The sequence below is a fragment of the Cyprinodon tularosa genome, unplaced genomic scaffold, assembly GCF_016077235.1.
Source record: "Cyprinodon tularosa strain WSP-4 unplaced genomic scaffold, ASM1607723v1 ctg431, whole genome shotgun sequence".
Lineage (NCBI taxonomy): Eukaryota > Metazoa > Chordata > Actinopteri > Cyprinodontiformes > Cyprinodontidae > Cyprinodon > Cyprinodon tularosa.
The window spans coordinates 818,117-839,174 of record NW_024039154.1 but is presented as its reverse complement, the minus strand read 5'-3'; the positions used below and the strand labels follow the sequence as shown (position 1 = coordinate 839,174).

The following is a 21,058-nucleotide window of genomic DNA, read 5'->3' as shown; positions in this document are numbered from 1 at the left end:
GCTTCCTCTGCATTTTGGGTCCATCTTCAAACTTCCCTGAGATTTCCTAATACTGTAGTTGTTTGGTATGACTTTGAACTTAATAAACATAGTGGACCAACATAAGCAAATTTCATTACAAGCCCAATTCCCTTAATGACTGTGGAAACATTACACTGGACCAAAAGCAGCTTAGATTTTATGCCTCTCCGCTTTTCTTAAAGAAATAAAAAATGCACTTTGATACCAATCTCAATTATCCTCAGTCCATGAGTGACACCTTCACAGCAGACGTTGGTTTGGGAGTAGTTTAATAAAAACAAAGTATCATTACAGCCCATGCCCATGGGTAGCTGTCAGCAGCCTTTCCAATGATTGTTTGACCAATATCATATTTAGTATAATTTTCGTTATCATATGCAATACTATTATTTTTTTAATTGACCTTTAGGCAGTAGCACCAATATATCTGTGGACATTTTTCAAAAATAATAGAAAACCAACAAATCATGTAGTGGAATGTGTATTTAATAAAGAGCGAAAAATTGCTTACCACAGATGAATTATTATATCTGTAACAGACCAAGAATGACTTGACATTTCTGAATCAGGTAAGAAAAAAAAATCTACAGTTCTGTATCATCGAACGAGGCACACATCGATTCTCAGTACTAAAGCTTAGCAACAGTCAAAGCTCCGAGAATACATTTACAAGCACTAAGTGCAGTAAAACTTACTGAGTGTTCTGCACTTTGACATCAGAGCTGAACATGGATTAAAAATGTATACATCTGCAAATAAAGGAAATATCTAATTAATTTAGCCAAAAGAAATAGGATTTTTCTAGCTAGATCTTTTATGTATGTTTCCATTACGCCTTAAGGCCTAATAAAAATTTAGCAAAGAAAACGCACCCACGAATGGTAGAAAAGCTTTTCAGTTCAATCAATAGAAAAATACTTTTGGTGACTACAAACAAAACCATGACCTGAAAAATCACAAGGTCTATAAAAAGGTATAAACATAAAAAACAAACAAAACAAAAAAAACTAGTAAAGTACTAAAGAGTCAGTATAGGTGCTTTTCAAACAGCCAATTCTCTCATTAGATTATGCACTTTATGTTGAGGTACAAAAGTCACAAACACTAGCTGTTAGGAAACAGGTATAACATCTACACATCAGCAGATCTGTATAATGTACAACATGGCTATATTCATCAGATAATAGGGAATGGGACATTCTTGCTCTTTAAGCTACTGTATTAGAAGCACTTGATGTCAGAGGCCCAGAGCTTCGTAGAGGAAAGGAAAAGAAAGGAAAATATAGCACTTTTTGTTTTAAGACACAGTGGATATACAGGGGAGGTCAGCTGGGGGGAGTCACATGGCTGTCAGAGAAACTTGTCCTCATGGTGGCACAGAATGGATTGGGCAGTCTGTGCCATTATCCTGAGTGGTCAATACCTAAAGAGAGTGAAGGACATGATTATCTGAGTTTAACTGAAATAGTATGTACAAATTAGTTATGTATTTATAGAAGTTATGTTATGACTTCTAGAAATGGAATACCCATCAAAGACCAGATGGGACAAGAAATGTATTAGGTGTATCTGATAACTGCTGTTTGTTAGGTTTTTAGCTTTTTGGTAATGATACTGTTGGTGATAATGTCAGATTTTAAGAGAGTGAAACTGTTTAATTTTGATATTTTTTTCAAACTATGCATTTGAATCGCATAACTTATTTGAAAGAAGCAACAAACAATCAACAAACCTCCTTAGACAGCGTTTATTCAATTTTACATCACTGTCTATTTGGGCCTCTTTGGAGTTCACCAAGTCTTGGCAACTGTAATTACTAAGTTATAAGCGTCTTTCTGGTCCGGCTCCTTAATATTTAGAAATGCATATTTCTCAGATATGCAACAATTCTAATCTTCTTCTCTATGCTGACTTGCTTGTTTTAGTTGTCAGTTCCAAAATTCTGATCTATGTGGAGTAAGAACGGTTTTAAATTAACTGAACCTTGTGCTTTGAACTTTCTACAAAATAATTTAAAACTGAGGCAGCTGGTCTCATTGCAATATTTTCAAGACTTTTAAGTGATATGTGAGCTTCAACATCAGCATAGGCTGTTTTACATGATAATGAAATTCATGGTTAGTAAATAAACAAATAAATAAAAAGAAGCACTGACCTTCTCTGAGCTATGCAGAAAATCATCCATCTCATAAAGATCAGGTACTGAACTAAATATAAATAAAGAAAAATAAATAAATACTTTGAAAAGCCTTTAAAATAGTCTACTTTAAAATAAAAAATAAAAAAAACTCTATATATAATTGTAATGGACATTCAGTGCCTTACAAAGCTGTCCATAGCTCTTAAAACTTAATGGTGCAAGTTAAAACAATAAAGTTTAACATGCTTTATCAGAAATTTTATGTGAAAACCAACAAAAAATCAAAACAAATACATGCAAAGTGTATTTCTGGCTTTATTCCATAAATGCCTTTTTATGATTAATTAACGTAAGTAGTGAAACAAATTATTTGTTAGATATTTGGTAATAAGCATATTTATTGGTCTTTACAATTTAACCAGGGTAATTACTTTGGTCTGTCAAATCAGTCCTATAACTGAACTAAGGTTTGTGATACAAAAAGCGATAAAGCTCAAGATGTATGATTACCATTTGGAGGAACTGTATCTCCAAGGTTTAACAAAGGTTTTATATCTTAAACCATCTAATTCGCATAAACAAAAAGTATGGAGCACTACTTATCATGTAAACATCACACAAGTCACATATCAGTTTTTACAATGTTTACAGCATACATCCTGTAATGTATTGTTTATCCAGAAAGATCGTAGGCATGGGCTCAATATTAAAAAAACATGCATGTTTTGTCTTCTTAACTTTTTGAAAAGAAAATGATAAGAAAATAATATGTTTTTTAATATGAAAAATCTAAAAGGAGTTTTAAATATTGATTAAAAAGATTAGGTGAGTCCAAGGAGGACAGATATGAACGCTCTTTGAAAATGGAATATGAAGAATGAAACACAAAGATGGCTGAGACCACATAATTTTGTTGTACAAGGCTGTACAGTCATGATGATTATAGTTACAAATGATCACATGTAAAATACCGTGTCATTTTATTTGGTAGCGGGAGCAACCGGATTGTCTTTCTGCTCAGAAGGAACGGCTAGGTAGTTTGTCCTGCAGGAAAAAAGAGGAGTGTCTAAAATTGATTTAGTTCTCTTTTCTTAAAGGTACATAACAAAATGTTTCTTTTAAGATTGGTATAACTTTTTTAACATACATTTCTTTTTTAATTGCACAATACTTTTTTGCACAAGTCTTCTGCATGTTGCATTAACAATGAATTACACATCCAAAAGTTGACAATCATTCATTATATATCAGCAAGCTCTCAGCCTCTTGAATATGCTGCACAAAAAATGCCTCCATCTACAACAAAAGATTCAACAATGTCTCTCTTTTTGTTGTCTCTTCCCATCTACAGCTGTCATCAGATTAAGGTTATCTCACATATTACAGTTAATATGTTTAAACTAAATAGACTACCCACTTAACCCCTTCTAAAAGCTAGATACTTTTTCATGGTTGACTTTGGTCTCGTTTGATAAAGAAATTGCCAGGCCACAAGTCTCTGCAAATGTTTAACATCATCTAATTACCTTAATGTGCTTTGGCTAAAGTAAAAGAATCTTATTAAGAATTCAAATATATATCAGGGTCAGTTAATGCAGTGATGATCAGTTCACATCTTTAAAATTACTGCTGACCTCATAATTTCCAGAGGAAACAAGCTACTATATTTTAAAATATTTCCTAGCAAAAATAAATAAATACACACAAAAAAAATGCTCTTTAAGTTCCTTTTTCTATTTCAACCATTGTGTTGTGTATTTTTGTATTTGCTTCACTTTAGTAAATGAAAACTGTTGTTTTTTTGTTTTTTGTTTGTTGTACAAACTCAGCGGTGCATGGGTTGGCTCAATCAGTGTAAATCCAGTTGTAGCTGACTGCACAGGTGGCTTTGAGTCAAGGTGACACAAAAAGCCAGTTTGCAATGGTGCTGAAACTCCTGCTTGGTTGTAAAAAGCTTGTAAAAAACGAACGCTCAGCACAGCTTGGAATAATTCAGGTGTATCTGGCTGGCTGCGTTAGAAGAAAGGAGCGATTAAAGATGTAAGAGGGTTAAAAACCAGGGCACGGAATGTACTCAAGTTTCAATTATTCCCATGTCTGTTAGTCTCTCTTTCTGACAGCCCATTAAATCTCAGCAGCTGACGTGTGGGATTTTAAATTAGCATTATATAACAACAAGAAATGAAAGCAAATGTGATTCATATCTAGAGCTGTATATCACAGCTGACCGCTGTATGTTTTTCTCATATCACATTGATCTGAGTGTGTGGATCTGTTTAAGACTCACAGTGCATCCTGTGCTTGGTCGTCAGACTTGGAGATTTTCTTATAGCAGTAGACCATTTCCACCAGCAGCCATAAGGTCAAGAACACCAGCAGGACATACATCATGATCTCAGAGTAGATTGCAGCAGGGTCATTAGAGGCTTTGGAGCATAAACAGTAGAAAGACACGTTTTATTCAGGATGAATTAATTTTCCAAAGCATTTGTAAAGAATAACAAAATAAAGACTTCTGCAGCTAGATATGCTGAGTATATGGAGACTCCTGACACACAATCTAGTGTCATTTGTGTTGGGACGGAACAGGGATCAGCAGCTAACCTTCACATGACTGTATAAAACATTCAATATATCCTTTTATAAAAGATTAACTAATCAAATTTTTTAATCAATCACTGTAAATTAATGTGCCTCAATTCAGTTCTTTATTATTTATGTATATGTGTTTATATATATATATATATATATATATATATATATATATATATATATATATATATATATATATATATATATATATATATATATATATATATATAAGGGATGGAACGGTTTTTATGAAAACCATCCGAACCATTCTCGGTTCGATCTCGGTTCGATTCACGTGTGTTGCGTTCGGTTCATGGGCAGCTCCTTTTTCTCATAGGCGAAGCGTGTACACTCCAGAGCAGAAGGTGGCAGTACTGCGATCGAAGCCAACCACCAGTAGTAAACAAGAAGAAGAAGTGAAGCAGCGTAGCAGAAAAAAATCTGTTGTTGTGGAGAATTGTGTGGGTATGGCGAGTGGGAAAGAACAGGAATTAGAAGACGCACCAGCAGCAGTTTATAGGTCTGCTGTATGGGACCACTTTGCATTTAGAGTGACCTACGATGACGGCGGAAAGAAAGTTGTGCGCAAGCATTGTGCAACACATTTTGTTTATGCTAACAGCAACATGACCAACATGTCAGGCTAACAATCAACATATACCGAACCGAACCGAAAACCGTGACCACGAAACCGTGAACTGAACCGAACCGTGGATTTTGTGAACCGTTCCACCCCTAACATATATATATATATATATATATATATATATATATATATATATATATATATATATATATATATATATATATATATATATATATATATTTGTGAGAATTTATTTGACCACAAATCACCCAAAGTTTCAAAATTACACTCTATAGACAGATTTCTCAATGCAAATATAAACACCATGTTACAGTTTTTTTTTATTAGTTCCAACACACTCGTTATCATCTTGACTTCCTCTTATCTAGGAGGCAGCAGTCTCAGCAGACACTACCAGATTTCCCTCTCTCCAGACACCACTTCCAGCTCTGCTGGGGGAAGCTTGAGGTGTACCCAGGCAAGCCAAGAGACATAGACCCTTTAGTGGGTCCTGGGCCATCCTGTGGGTCTTCCCCCCAGTTGGACAGGCCTGGAACACCGCCTGAGGGAGATGTCCAGAGGGCATCCAAAAATGATGTCAAAGCCACCTCAGCTGAATACTTTTTCAGAGCCTCTCCTGAATAACCAAACTCCTAACCCTATCTTTAAGGGAATACCTGGCCATCCTGCAGTTAAAGTTCACTTCAGCCACTTGAACCCTTTATCAAATACTTTCAGTCATGTTCTAGATTTCAAGACCATAGATGAGTGCAGAAACATAAACCTATCGCTACATTGTGAGCTTTGCTTTTTGGCTCAACTCTTTCTTCACCACAGGACACCAGAGCAGCATCTGCATTTTAGTGGCAACTTCACAGATCTTGCTATTTATCAACTCAATTCTACCCCCTCGTCAGTAGGACCTAAATATGCTTAAACTCCTCTACTTGTAGCTGAAACTCTCCATGAAGCATGCAAGCCACCCTTTTTCCGGTTGGGAACCTTGGCATGGGACCTGGAGGAGTCAATCTTTATCCTGACTGCTTCGCACTGTGCTGCAATCTGCCTCTGTCCGTGTATTCAGTAGTTCTTAGCATAAGGGAACCAGCAGAAGCATGGCATCCACAAAAAACAAGAACAAATTCCACAGGTTTCTAACCAGACCCCTCAGACACTTGGTTGCACCAAGAAATCTTGTCCATTAAGATTATGAACAGGACCGGTGTCAGAGGACAGTCCTGCTGGAGTCCAACATGCACTGGGAACATGTTCGCATAATGCCCACAATGTGGAGGAAACCCAAGCTTTGCTTGTACAGTGACCAAATGGCGCCAAGTAATAGGCCCCCAACCCTGTAGTCCTGAAGCAATCTCCACAGGGCACCACAAGGAAAACAATCAAATTCCATCTCCACACAGTTTGTTCTGGAGGTAGATGCTTCTTAAACATTCTATCAATGTTTGGACAATCATGGAAAACTACATCCCTATGCCTTCTTTTCCTGAAGCTTATACCTTGCTGAAAGGAATGAAGATATCTTCCCTGGGTAGAGTATGCATACAATTCCCATATTTATTCAGCTACAGGAGTGTCTCCTTTTGAAGTTTAACTTTTTTCCTGCCGATGACAAAGATATTTCAGTTACCTCTTGAAGCATCACATTCATCGCTGCAAGGTTTGGTCAAACACTGCTGCAGCTAATCTTATGTGAATTCATGCTTTCCATGTCAATATAACTTCAGTTTTAGATTAACCTGAAACAATACCTTTAAAAGGTTACATACAGTACATAATATGATAAACATATGTATAATTTTTAATATATACCATATATCATAACCTAAAGAGGTTAAAAAAGGTACCTTGCAGAGAGCTATCAAAGTTATTTGCAGGTGAAGAAAAAACCTGCTTAATGAAATATGAAAAAGCTACACAAAGTGTCTTTGTATATTATATAGGATGGAGGTGCAAACTTACAGTGATTCCTGCATCAGGTTTCTTTTTTATTCTTAGATGTAAATACTGTTTGAAAACAGTTATCATTCCCAGCTGAACATGCAGTAAAGAACAGTTTCTGTGTACTGTGATCATTCACTGTTTTAAAATTTATAGAAGAGAAGGTATTACTCATGCCTACAATCTTGTTTGTTTATACATTAAAAAATCATCAGGATTGCTAGCGAGCACAAAAAATGTAGACAGAAGTGCACTGCAAAGGTATTCAAACTCCTTCAACTGTTTCATAAATTAAAAATTTATGACCACTGATTTCAATGTATTTTAGGTGATTAAGTGTGACTGACAAACTCAGCAGAGTGTTTGATTTTAAACAAGAGGGGACATGATATATGTTTTAATGCAAATAAAAATGTAGTTCTGTTGTTTTAAAATTCTGTAGTTTGTTTATATATTGTTTATATTAACCGATTTAACACTTATACGCACATGATGACCCCATACTTCCTATTATTAAGGTGCTGCCTATCCACAGCTAGAGGGAGAACATGTCAGTCAATAATCTTCTACAATGTAGAAGTATACATATTTGTTGTACAGGCAGTATGTCAAGTTAAGTTACTGTAACAGAATGACAAAAATGCATGTCCCACCTAAAATTTTAATTTGTAAAAAAAATTGTATATAAACAGCATAATATATTAATTTTCTTTTACTTAATATTTGTCACTCATTTTGTTTGTCTGTCACACATAATCCTAGTAAAAAATCACTGTATTTTAAATCCTCGTAAAAATACATTGTGTGTATATGAAATGCATTATAAAAAAATAAATATTATGATAAGCTATATCTCCTTGAAAACACATGCAAGCATTTGGCAATTGTAAAAAAAAAAAATAGATATATAATAATAAATAAAGAAAAAATAATATAGTAAAGCTATTCGTCATGTGATGTTTTCTTTTTTTACCCACTGTGGGTTTGTACCAAATTCCAGAAAACCTCAAGAGAAGAAAACCAACATATTTTTAGATTGATTTTTCCCACCCCTTCCAAATAGGCTGTTTTTGTAACATAATCCCTTGGATGGGAGCGCACAGATGCTTTGATCACAAGCTTTTCCACTTGGCCGCCATTGCATTACATTAATATTGTAGATGGTTAATGAACATTACTGAAAAAGCTTTCTGAAATTTGATACCATGGGTGTGAAATATGAGTAAAATTTCAATGTGCGTGCACATCAGCATACATAGGTGAAAAACAACAATGTGTACTTCTATATGCTTCTTCTATATATATTTCTTAATCAAAATTCTACCATATGCAAGCTTAAAAAAAAAAATTGAAAAATGGAAATAATTACGTTCAAATATACATTTTGATGTGTATATTTGATTTTTGTGGGGAAAAAAACACTCAGCCGGCCAGACTTTCGAGAAGCACAATACATTACCCAGTTTTAAACAGTATCTGCTGGTTTGAAATAAGCTGTTCCCTGACAACAGAAGTATGCTTTAATAGAAAATAAAGGCAGACAAAACCAAACACATTTGTTATGGATACTGAGGAATTGCTAGTGGCAGACTGCTTTCACAGTAATGCATCACTTAGCAAAAAGAACAAGCTGAGTTTATAATTGAAAAGCAAGTCATGATGGCAGATAAACACTTTAGAACCAGATGAAGAGGAGAAAGAGCACGTGAAAGGACTCTGTGAACAGATGTCAACACGCTTTTGTACTGCACCTAAACAGTACAGCCTTGATTAAATTTCACTAAAATAATTTTAGTAAACAGCAGCTAGATCAAATCATATTGTAATACAAGCATACAGAAAATCATAGTTGTAACACATATTATAAACTCTGAGATACCATTTAGGTTAAAACACAGCTGTTAACACAGACTGTATAAAAAAAAGAAACATAACCGTTTAACTTTTTTTCCATACTGTAGAATAAAATCAAGACTTTTAGCTTAGCAAGGATTAGCAAAATTACTAAATGCCAGAATAATTAGATAAATATTTTTTGTATGTGGAGTGGTCATAACAAAGACATATTTGGCTGTGTTAAGGTCAAGTTGTAATTGCAAAGATATTTCAAACAAAGTGAATTTTACATTAAAGATGTCATGATTAACCGAATGACATTTTATAAATGCTTAAAACTGTTGTTGTTAAGTCCTTGATGTTCATGACAGGTGTTATGCTATGTGTATGGCTTTGTAATGTCATTCTTATGCACACCGCTTCAAATAAAATTTTACCCAATTTGCTGACCTAAATCTAGCTTTTGAAATTATACTTCCTGAGTAATGAAGCTTAAGTGTATAATAAACCTCTAAGACTTATCAGCTTCACCTGAACCACCTGCGATGCCCCTCGTTCAGCACCAGCCAATCAGCTTGGGGGCCACACCTTCTGTAAAGCCAAACATCTTGCAAGCTCCCCTTCATTAAGCTCCTGGTTCAGCTGCTCTCTCCATCTCCTCCTTCTTTCTCAGTCTCACTCCTCCTCTGGCTTATTGCACCACCAGTGTCCGGCTCCTGGGGGAAGATTACTATAATCCTTTTCTAGGTTACTCATCAAATAAAATGCTGATTCAAAGCTTCGAAGTCTTCTGCCGGGGCCTGAGTTCTTGTTTCTTCATCTGCTTCTGTCTCTTTGAACCCCAGTCAGCCTCGGCAGAGGGCCACTCACACTGAGCTCGGTTCTGGTGGAGGTTTCTTCCTGTTAAATGGAGGTTTGCTCTCCACTGTCGCTACATGCATGCTCAGTGAGAGGGATTACAGAGAGTCAATGAGTCTTTGCAATCAGCTTGTTTCCCTTAGATAGAAATATTTATATAATATGATGGAGTGAACTGTATAAATAAATTGAATATTTTCTTACTGCAACTAATCTGTGTGTGTCAAGCTCTCCAGGTTGAAATAGTTTATCTTTCTTTGTGTGGCCTTTCAGTCAAAGTTGAGAGAGGATTTTTATTTTACTGTAGATAATCAACTAAACACATACTTATAATAATCAGTTACTGCTAGCCTCTTTTCAATGTCTTACTTTTGTCACTAGGTTGATACACAGCTCCAACTAATTCAGTTTAACCTCTGAGACACAGACTATTGTGAAATTTACAAAGATCTTATACTTGCATCTTATTGTTTCAAAGTGTGAAATACTTGTGCATGTTCACAATTCTCTTTGTACCCTTCTTCTGATTTCATCATGGTGCTACATGGTGCATTTTTGGTATATATCTAAGTTGTTGAAATGAAGCTTATAACGTAAAAAAAAATGTACATGTAGTTTCCCAAAGAAACCAGGAAAACATCTGCTCCCTTATTCTGGCATTTAAAAAACAGAATTGCTAATCTTATTAGATCTACAACAATAAAAGTTTAGATTTACACAGTAGAAGGAAATTTAACTTAATCTTTTTGTACAGTAATTTAAGTTTCTGGTTTTTATTTACAATAAAAAACCAAGGACATAAACATACCTTTTTCTTTCACAGTCAGAGTGAAGTTTATATTCCTTCTAGCTGTAGGCTTGAAGGCTCCAAAATCAAATGTTCTAAAAACTTCGCACTCATAGAAACCGTGGTCCCTCTCTGAGACATTTAAAATCCAAAGGGACAAATCTTGCAGGTCTTTGCTACCGTTCCAGGTAAGACGGCCATCAAAATGCCCATCAATAGGTTCCTTGACATCGTTCTCAACTTTGAAAATCTAAGTGAAAAGAAAAAATCAAGAAAATTACATTGTTAGCATGCAAAAAATAAATCCGCAAAAAAGAGGTTGTATATTTTATAGACGATATGTCTTGAAACCTACTTTTGTCTTGTTTTGGGTTTCTGTTGGCGTGAAGTACCAAATAACATGTGTGTCTACTTTAACCTCTTCCCTCTTCAGGCAGGAGATGCATGTCAGCTTCATGGAGTTTCCCAGCACTGCTTCTGTATCCGATGGCACGTCAACACATACTGGCTTGCTCAGGTGGACTAAGAAGCAAAAAAGAAGCAATATTACACATGTTTAGCACTGTGGACAACTTACATTTTTATCCCTAAGGCAAATTTCATTGTAAGATTTACAAAATTACAAAATTCTGAAACAAAAATATACAGCATTTTCTCTATTTGTTTGTTGACTGCCTTGATATAAACTATTAAAATTATTAAGTCATGGGGTGATCCTGGGGGTTTTCCTAAAAAACAAAATAAAATCTGCATATATATATATATATATATATATATATATATATATATATATATATATATATATATATATATATATATATATATATATATATATATATATATCTCAAGTACATTTCTCAACTGTGAGATCAATTAATTCAATAAATTAAGGCTATAGGCTATAAATAAGTGCTGCTATGTAGACCTAAACAAACTATAACAACATACACATTCATCAAATTAAAGAAGAAAAGCAAGAATTTTTGTTTCTTTATGTCATGTTTTCTATTATTATAAAATGCTTTAAATACTTTAAAACTAACAGAAATTCAATTATACAGCTCTGTAACCAGTGGAGAGGGCTGAGGAACAATAGATCAGTAGAAACAAACTTTTGGCCTCTGTTAAGTTAAATTTGATTGGAGTGGGAGGGCTACATAAAGACAATTCTAGAAACTGTGGATGCAATTTGGAGGTTGTATAACTGGGGTATAATTGCATTATGGGTAAATTAATATGTACAGTGACTGAGAAAATGGAAAAAAAAACAGAATTGTAACAACTGAACAGACTTGGAGTCTGTAACATCCAACTCCAAAGGCTTACATGGCTTTTCAGCTCCTTAAGAGTTGCTCTTAAGAAGTAGGATTAATTAGACTACACAAATATATAATAGATTCATAATATTATACTATATTATTATTATACTATACATTATAACTGACGTTTTTCATCTTCTATCCATTTCTTACAAGATTGGAGGGTCAAAAAAAAAAGAACATAACAACAGCAAAAGGAAGAACACAGACAACCTAAGTAAACATTAAAAAAAACTTCCAGAGCAGCAGGTATTCCTTAGAAATCCAGGAATGGAAGGCAAAACCTATGGTGATTATACAATATTTTCAATGGTGGTATATATCTGTTGCTGCCATTTAGTATTTAGTATGAGTGTATCAGTGAACACCTGTAACCAAACTCCCATGGTATCTATGCATGATCATGCTTGTGTATACAGGATTACCAAAGCTTTCTCTAAAGGAAAATATGCTTAATAGCAGGTGTGGGCAGCCCAAGACTCACCCTATTGGGCCAAGGAACAATAAAGAGGCGACAAGAGCTCCACATTTCCAAATGCCTCCCAAATAATTGGGACACAAGATGGGCAGACATAGGGATGGCCACACCCACCAGAGAAGGGCAGACGAGAGGACTCAGAGTATGATCACTGAGGGGCCAAAGCCCAAAGGGGCCCAGAAGGGGGAGGAGACAAATCCTGCTAATACTTGGGGCCTAGGATGTTCCTGTAGGTAGGGGGGGGGGAGACACACAACCTGACGAGTCAAAAAAAGAAAAATTTACACTCATCGAGTCACATTCACACATTCCCACCCTTACACCCATTTAATTATGTTTAGATAGTAAACATACTCTTACAGTCCTTATACATAAACTATCGTGACAGGCATAAAACTAATGTTGCACTGTACACATTATTTTCACAGTGAAAGATGGCATTAGCAGGATCTAGCAGTGGGGAGGTTTTCTTTAGCTGGAACAAGGGAAACTGGTCATAGCTGTTAAAGTAGATTAATAGATTTACAGCTGACTATTTTACCCCATAAAAAGCTAAATAAATAGGTAAATAAATACATTTTGAAAGAAAAAATAAATAAATAATAACAAAATAAACACTGATAAGGTTTTTAACTTCGGAAAATGTAAAAAAGCTCAGGGAAATGAATGCTGTAGCACAGGACATTACATATATGAGTGTTAGACCAACTCCCATTATATAACTAGAGCACCACTGGGCAAAAAGTGACAACATTGATTTTGTCTTTTCAGTGGCTCTTTACACAAACGCGTGGGTGGAGTGAAGCTACATATGATGACAGAGAGAGAGAGACAGGATGGAGATAAGAGAAAATACACAACTTAACATTGATTTATTTTGGCAGTTAGCCTGTCTATGTGAAATGAACTGCTGCCATCAGATGAATCGTTGTTCATAACCATGAATGTTCAGTAGCTAGAAAAATTGCATGCAATGCTCTTTATCTAAACATGGCATTGTAAATGCCATCGTTAAATGGATACTTACCAACAAACAGTAAAAGAAGCAATGTGTGCGGATGAACTCTGCGCAGAGTTACCATATTCAGCCCTACGAGGAGCTGCTGAGGGAACAACTTCTGAAGTAGCTCTACTAATTCCTAATAGTCTCCAAACCAAAGTCCTGAGTGAGAAATCTGAGTTCAGGACCACGAACAGCACCTTTTTTCTTGATCACTAAAGAGCGAAGGAAACTTTCTTCTCCTCCGAGAGAAAAAATCCCAAAGAAGCTGCTTAAAGAAACGATCCGAAGCGACAAGGAAATCTAATCAGAAACGCTGGGTTAGAACTTTTTTTTTTTTTTTTTTTAAGAATTCAGGGCGTCAAGATCTCATCTAAACAAAGGCAGGAAAATTCATAATCTCACTTTGATTGGGGCGAGCAAGTCCGTAATGTACTCGAGTGATGCAACAGTTTCCTCGCCCACGGCTCAAGTGCCTCAGCCCAGATTTACCCACAAACAGACATATTTACTGTTATTTTCTTGTAAAGTATACTAGACAAGATCAATACCTGTGGATTCTAACAGTATAGCCGGTTTACTCACGTACAGCCCCGAAATTGGAAGTCTTGATTAGATCTATATTGCAACGCCTATTTCATGTTACGCAAGAAAAGATTGATAAATATTTCAAATAAATTTCTTGTTTAGGAGAAAGAAACTGATTATTTCCTCGCCGCTTCTCATTCTTTGTTTTTCAATTAGTGTCAGAAGGAGAGCGTCCGATACGCATGCGTGAAGTCTCTCCCTCCCACATCAGAACGTGCATGATCATGTTATGGCCAGTATGGTCCTGCCTGCACCTCAAGGAGCCTACCCCTCCATTAACTTATCTTTTTTTTTTTTTTTGTCTCAAATCAAATCACTAGAGCCCCTGAACATATTACACATGCAGAAATCAATTGGAATCGTGTGTAGTTAAAAAAAAAAGAGATGTACAAAAGAGAGGGGGGTTCAAGTCTCTTTAACGTGGGTTACATAATGTGTTTAGAAGCTGCTGAAGGAGAGCCCACTCTTGACATTTCATTTGTTCAGCTGGGCGCTGCTTTTATTCAGCTTCCCCAGTTTCACAGTTAAAGCACGGACACAAAGTGTTGCAGGCAGTCAAGCCTTGGTAATCAAAATAAAATGAAGTACATGCAGCCCCTTAAAAAGTATTCACACCCTTTGTTTTCCTTTATATTTTGTCATATTGTTACAAGACAAGATGTTTTTCTTAGAGTAAGTGTATCATTAGTCTAATGGCCAGATCATCTGGTAAAGTGTTGAACTTTAAGGTGAAATTTTGATTCACCCCCTAACATTATTTCTTATAACACTTTTATTTTATTGTTATTTATATAGTTAAATAATAACAAAAAAATACCAATGACATGTATGGTTTGTGTTCTCTCAGTTGAGAGCTCAATTTTATTTGGAACGTTCCTATTCATCTTGCTGTATTCTATTCCCCTCTGCGTTTTGCTGTGTTAATAATTTAAAAATAAAATATTATAAATCTAATAATTTAAAAATCTAAAACTCAAAGTTTGTTTAAATATAGGTAGAACAAAGATAGACACCTCTTTGCAATATATACTGCAATATGAAATCTGCTGGAGTTCTTTGCAATCAGAAAACTACTGAACGAATCCTCTGTATTCTACAAGAGCCCTCACACAGCCCTTTCCCAGTGTTTGAGTGACTTCCCCTGGGACACAGGACCTGGCTGTTGGACTCAGTTAACAAAGACAACTTTTGTCCCTAGGGGCAGCCAACTCCTTAATTCCTAACCTTGTCCTGAAGTACACTTACATTCCACCAGCAAAAAGAAGAACCATATAATTTTTCTAGTGCTTCAGCTCAGTGCAGCTTACACTGAGCCTTGTTCTATTGGAGGTTTCTTTCTGTTAAAGCTGTGCAAGGAATTTGAAGTAGAGTCAACAATACAATGCAGTATAAGCAAATGTACACTGTTGCCAGACTCCTGCAATCAATGACTCATTACAATCAGCTGCTTTTCCTTATAACTTTCAACCAATCTGAGTGTATGATCTGCTTGAACTGTCTCTGTAAAGTGCCCTGTGATGACACGTTGTAATGTGGTGTTATATAAACAAACTGAATAATACTGAAAATGACACTAAAGAACACTAAACTGAATTAATGCACTTCATGTTTATTCCATTTAGGCTAACTAATGGAATTACCAAAATAGCATTTATCCAAACTTAATTGATTCGGTTAAACTTGAATAAACCAATAAACAGCACTAAATGAACCAAATTGAGCTGAACTTTAACTTTTTTATTGAAACACTGGACAACAAGTCACCTGAATTCATTGAAATTCCACTGGCCTGATTTTGAACCTAATTAATTTTTAATAGAGGAGACCTTATGTGTCTTTTACACAATATGAGCCATAATTGAATAAAATCACACATTTCCTATACTAAAAAAATATACTGTGTTAAATTTGCACTTTTTGGTTGATAAAGGTTGGAAAAACATATGGACATTCGTGGAGCTTCATTAGCTGACCGTTCAGTGAAGACATTTTCCTCAAGATATTTAATCCTTGCTCAAATCTATATGTGCTAATTCAGGCTACTAAAGCTGTATTTTACTATTAAATGTACTATTAAATGATGTAAATTGAATCAAAATTAAACTTTTGATTTGATCTAAAATATTGTTTTCACCAAGAAAGTCAATTTCATGTTCTAATCTGTGAAGTCTGTGAATAAAACGACAAAAAGGAATGATAGTTTAAAACCCAACTGTGATAAAGCCTGAAAGCAAAACAATAATCTCAGTGTATTTAATCCTGCAGCTCTTGTATCTGGAACAATAAGAGGATTACTTCTACAGAGCAAGAATAGAGAGTTGCTGAGATTTACCATAATTCTTTGATTTTATGTTCTCTATTTGTAAAAATTAAAACTAAAAATGTTGGTTTACAAATTAATTATATATCTACAGACATGAAACTGATGACTACATTTGTAATTGATGTGCAGTTGTAAAACAGTCCAGACTTACACAAAAATGGTTTCAGAGCTTTCACAGAAAAACAAAAAAATAAACAAAAAAAACAAGAGGAGCTAAAAGCACATCAGCAGCAGACTTGCTTGCTGAGAAGCAGACTAAATATGGCAGGTCTGGTTGAACCACATCCTGCAGATAAGGAAACCATAGCAACAGTAATGCAGTGCCATGGTGACTAGGCGCCTGCTTAGTGACAAGCTGCAAACTCATTATAAGCATACAGGAAGCTTCAGAACTATTTTCGTCCTTTATCTGCATCCAGACCTATTAGCTGAAATAACCAAACCCAAATAACTCCAACAGAAAACGGCGACTACATGTTTTCTCAGGTAGATCTACATAAGGTGGAAACGTGTAACGAAAAATATGATAATTTTCCCTAAGAAAAAGGTTTTAAAAATGCATTTAATTTCACAGTAAACTGTCACAGTGCACAAAACAAGCGACTGATTAAAGTTGTCAGAGGCACATATTGGTTCATAAATTAGCAGATTGTTTTGTGTTTGGGTTATAAGTGGTGGATTAAAAAAGGGATTTGGAAGGATTTCAAGATCATTAGATGATTACAGACAACAGTCGTAGATCAAAACAATTGAGAAATTGGGATCTAAACACCTTTTAAAGTTATAGATTGAAAAATAGGACTTTAATCATCATTTGGCATTATTATCTCTCATTGTGTGCACTACATCTGTTGACATGCCACAATAATTCCTTTAATAAACTTCATTTGTCTGATGTCTTAATAGTTTTTTTTCTAATATTTTTTCTTCAAGATTTTCCTTTATTTAGTTCAATCTTCAATCTTTCAGTGTGTCTGTGGTTAGGTTTTCAGGTAAATGTAAAGAGGACTTTTATCTGCTTTTCACCTGCCCTACTTGGCCTGGCTCTACTTCACCTCACTAGTTTTCATTTCCATTTCTGTTTTTTTGTTTCTTCTCAGTACAAGTCCTGTTTTTCTTTCAGCCCTTCTCAGGCATTAAGTACAACCAGAAATGAGTAGGGCCAAAAAAAAAAAAAAAAAAATCAGTACCAACAGTGAAAAAGAGGTAACATTAATGTTTGAAAACTGGTGAGGTGGTGTAGAGCTAAGCTTACCTTTTATTTTTACTCCAGTTAACAGTTATCATCATTTTGTTAGTAACCAATCAAAAGTACAATGTATAATATAAATTAAAACATACCCACACAAATGTAACACAAAACTATACTTCTTCAAATAACCCATGTGTTGTGATCTAAACAACTAGAGCAAACATAATTTGGTGCAACTGCAAATCATCCCACATATTTACACACACAGACATCAGACTCCTCAAGCAGTTCTCTGTCTCCATGTGCTATTGTAAAACAGAAGTGCATGCCACATCAGCGTTAAAATAAGCTAATCTAACTGATAAAGCACATAATATCAGGTCATTCACAGAACAACACCTCACATACTAACACAGAAGCACCCACTCATAGCTGCAGGGCAGTGCCAGATTCAACCAGGGGGACTTGGCATGGAGCTGAAAGCTAACACTGATATTAAGTGAAGACTTGTTCCATCTGACCTTCTGATTTGGCTCACATCCCCCCTGTAGGAATACTGACTTTCTATTATAAGACCCAGAATCTTGTGTGTCAGATAAAGCAGTAGAGCAGAAGAAAGCAGCAGTTATGAAGCTAAGACTGGCATGCATGCTGTGGAAAGGGTTATAAAACCTTTTCCAGAAAACCACAGTGAGAGTAATTATTGATAAATAAAGACAACATAGAACAGCAGTGAATCTTCCCAGGAGTGGCCAGCCACTCAATATTACTCCAAGAGTGCAATAACAACTCAGCAAGGAGATCTCCAAAGAACCCAGAGAAAAAACACCTATAGCATCACAGGCCTCACTTGCTCCAGTTAAACTGTGTTAACTCAGCCACATCGAATAAGGGTATCTCAATTAAGGAAATAAGATATAATAGTTTATGTATAAAGATTTGTATACAATTGATTATATATTTGTTAAAAATATAATATATTAGAAATGGTAAAAAAACAAAACAAAAAAACCAAAAACAAAGTGAGGCTTGCTTGATACAGTAGACTGATGAAATATAACTGTAATAATGAGGCACCGGGTGACATTCATGTTGATGTTATTGTTGTTGCCATAAGAGTCACTACTAATACTATTAATAATATTCAATATATTATTTCTGGAATAGAAGTCAAATACGGTCATGAAGTTAATGGTGAAACCTTTATAGATTAAAATACTAAGTAAATGATTGTGTGCTTTTGTGTCTGAGCGTGTGGCCGTTATTTTGTTACTGTGTGGGGAAGATTTCCCAAGAATAAGCAAGATTATGGGGACTTATGGGTACTTGTGGGCACCAACCACAGGTTCCCATGAGGAAAGGTTCTCTTCTTGTGTTGGGGGTAAGGTTAAGGAATAAGCTGTGATTTGAGTTCAGTTTAGGGTTACGTATGAGTTGGCAATGGTTAGGCTTAGGGTAATGGTCTGGGTTAGGCCATAGAAGTGAATGGGAAATAAATGGAACAACATATTTGTGCTCTTGTTTTCAATACATTCTGGTACCCATTTGAGGAAAAACAGCCCGCCGTGGAGATCTACTGCTCCTCATGGGATCTGATGCCTGAACCCAATGTGGGGAATCTGTGTTTTTGGGTCGGGGGTCATATTTTTGGACTAAGGTACGAATTGAGTTTAGGTTGGGGTTAGGGTTAGCTATGAACCTATAAAGGTTAGGTTTAGGGTTATGGTAAGGCTGTAGAAATTAATTGAGTCAGTAAAAAGGCATTTATAATATTCAAAAGTTTATGTAGGTGGGTGTTTGTGGGTGTGAGTGTGTGTGTGCACAGTATGTCATAACAGGGGTGGGTGTGTGGTTGTGTGTGTAGTCCACCTTGTCCCTACAGTTGTGGTCTGCTGCTTGAAGATCAAGACTTTCTGTCTGTGGACTTACCTGAATATTGCATTTCAATGCAGAGACCAGGACCTGCTTTTGGAGAGTGGCTACTCACTAAAAATCATGCATGAGCGTAGCAACATATATCAGAAAAATAAAGAGCAATCTGAAATTGCACATCTGGTAAAAAGTGATGCCTTGGGCAACACCTTAGCCTTAATAAAATTGTGTCATATATACCATTTATAGAAACTAAGTGATGTTGAGAAATTCTAGGTATGTATGTATGGATCTGTTGAAAATAGGGTTGAGAATAATAAAGTTCTTCTTCCTCCCATTCCATTTTGAGCTTGTGTGTCTCAGACCAGATTAGGATTCTTTTAAAGACATTCATTCAATTAAGTCTGGCATTAAACTGAAAAATTATTTCAGGAAAAGGACATATTAATAGTCATGAAAAAATCTTAAACTTTGTTAAATGGACAAGTCAAGATTTTGACAGGACCTTATAGAAGCCATTCATGCACAAAACCCCTTTAATGCGGCTAAATTAAAAAATTTCTGAAGTAAAGGGTGGCTAACATTTTTAAGACATAGCTGCACTGTGCTCATAACATATATATAAAAATGGTAAGGTAGGAGTCTGGAGTTTATTTGTTTGTTAAAGGATCAAATCTAGAAAATCCCAATTTACATACCTACTACTTTAGTATTTTTGTAACTCAGTGTCCAAACAAGAGACAAACAATGATCAGCATTGTCAGAAATATAAAGAGCAATTAGCAATAATAATGACAGCAAGTGCTTCAAATCTGAACAAAACACATAATGTCTCCTCCTCTTCCTCTTCTTTGGAGAGGGTCCCAGGTTACCAGATTAGAAAAGAGAAGGATGTAGTACAGCTAAATTCATATAAAGAGGTGAAAAAAATTCATTGCAAATCCTTTGAAAGAAGAAGCTTCTTAGGTATTGTTGAGACTAAATAAATATCAGAACTTCAACAAATTACTATTTAATTAAAGGCAAAGTATGAAACCAGATTCTATTGCTAACAACCAGCATATATAGGCAGGTTCTCTCAGACTCACTCTTTTGTGAAATAAATAAAAATTTGTAATACTTATCACATAAGGTATAGTTTTGGAATTTCTGAAATAGAAAGTTTTCATGAAATGAAATAGAATAGTAGTAGCTTTGTTGTAACAGAGAGGGAAGATTTCACGTGTCCCAACAGCAAGTAAACATTATATTCAGTATGCATTAAAAGGCTAATGTGCACACTTCTGACACCATTATAAACCTATGTTCTCCATAATTATGACTAACTTGTCTGGAGTAGGCAGAATTCTGTGCTGTATAGCTATCAAAATGCCATTTGGTACAGATAGTTTTGCACTGTGTATCTATTCGACATTTGGAAAAGCTGGAGCACAGAAAAATTGATTCATGCAAGGTATAGAAGAAATAATGATGAGTCTTTTTGGTTCTTTTCAATGTTTATGACTTACTA

The 21,058-nt window shown here is 35.3% G+C and overlaps 1 protein-coding gene across 4 annotated transcripts; it reads right to left on the bottom strand.

Moving 5' to 3' along the window:
* Positions 1-273: 273 nt before the first annotated feature.
* On the bottom strand, positions 274-14,372 carry scn3b (sodium channel, voltage-gated, type III, beta). 4 transcript variants are annotated; one of them, XR_005282030.1, is made up of 7 exons: positions 13,601-14,370; positions 11,132-11,298; positions 10,798-11,026; positions 4,449-4,587; positions 3,133-3,205; positions 2,177-2,228; positions 274-1,444 (listed from the first exon to the last, which is right to left on the bottom strand). XR_005282030.1 is itself a non-coding variant. In XM_038299633.1 (6 exons), exons 1-6 carry the CDS (start codon positions 13,653-13,655, stop codon positions 1,388-1,390), a joined length of 699 nt encoding a protein of 232 aa, XP_038155561.1. In that variant the 5' UTR covers positions 13,656-14,372; the 3' UTR covers positions 274-1,387. The 4 variants fall into 4 exon arrangements, 3 of the variants coding, with proteins under 3 accessions (XP_038155561.1, XP_038155562.1, XP_038155563.1); XM_038299633.1 differs by lacking the exon at positions 3,133-3,205 and having other exon boundaries at positions 13,601-14,372; XM_038299634.1 differs by lacking the exon at positions 2,177-2,228.
* Positions 14,373-21,058: the final 6,686 nt, after the last annotated feature.

Bases quoted from the DNA above. Each gene is read 5' to 3' on its own strand.
- scn3b (XM_038299633.1), bottom strand. From the start codon at position 13,655: ATGGTAACTCTGCGCAGAGTTCATCCGCACACATTGCTTCTTTTACTG. The intron at 2,229-4,448 runs GTGAGTCTTAAA...ATTTATATTTAG, and splicing joins GACCAAGCACAGGATGCACT to TTCAGTACCTGATCTTTATG. The intron at 1,445-2,176 runs GTCAGTGCTTCT...CACTCTCTTTAG, and splicing joins TTCTGCATAGCTCAGAGAAG to GTATTGACCACTCAGGATAA.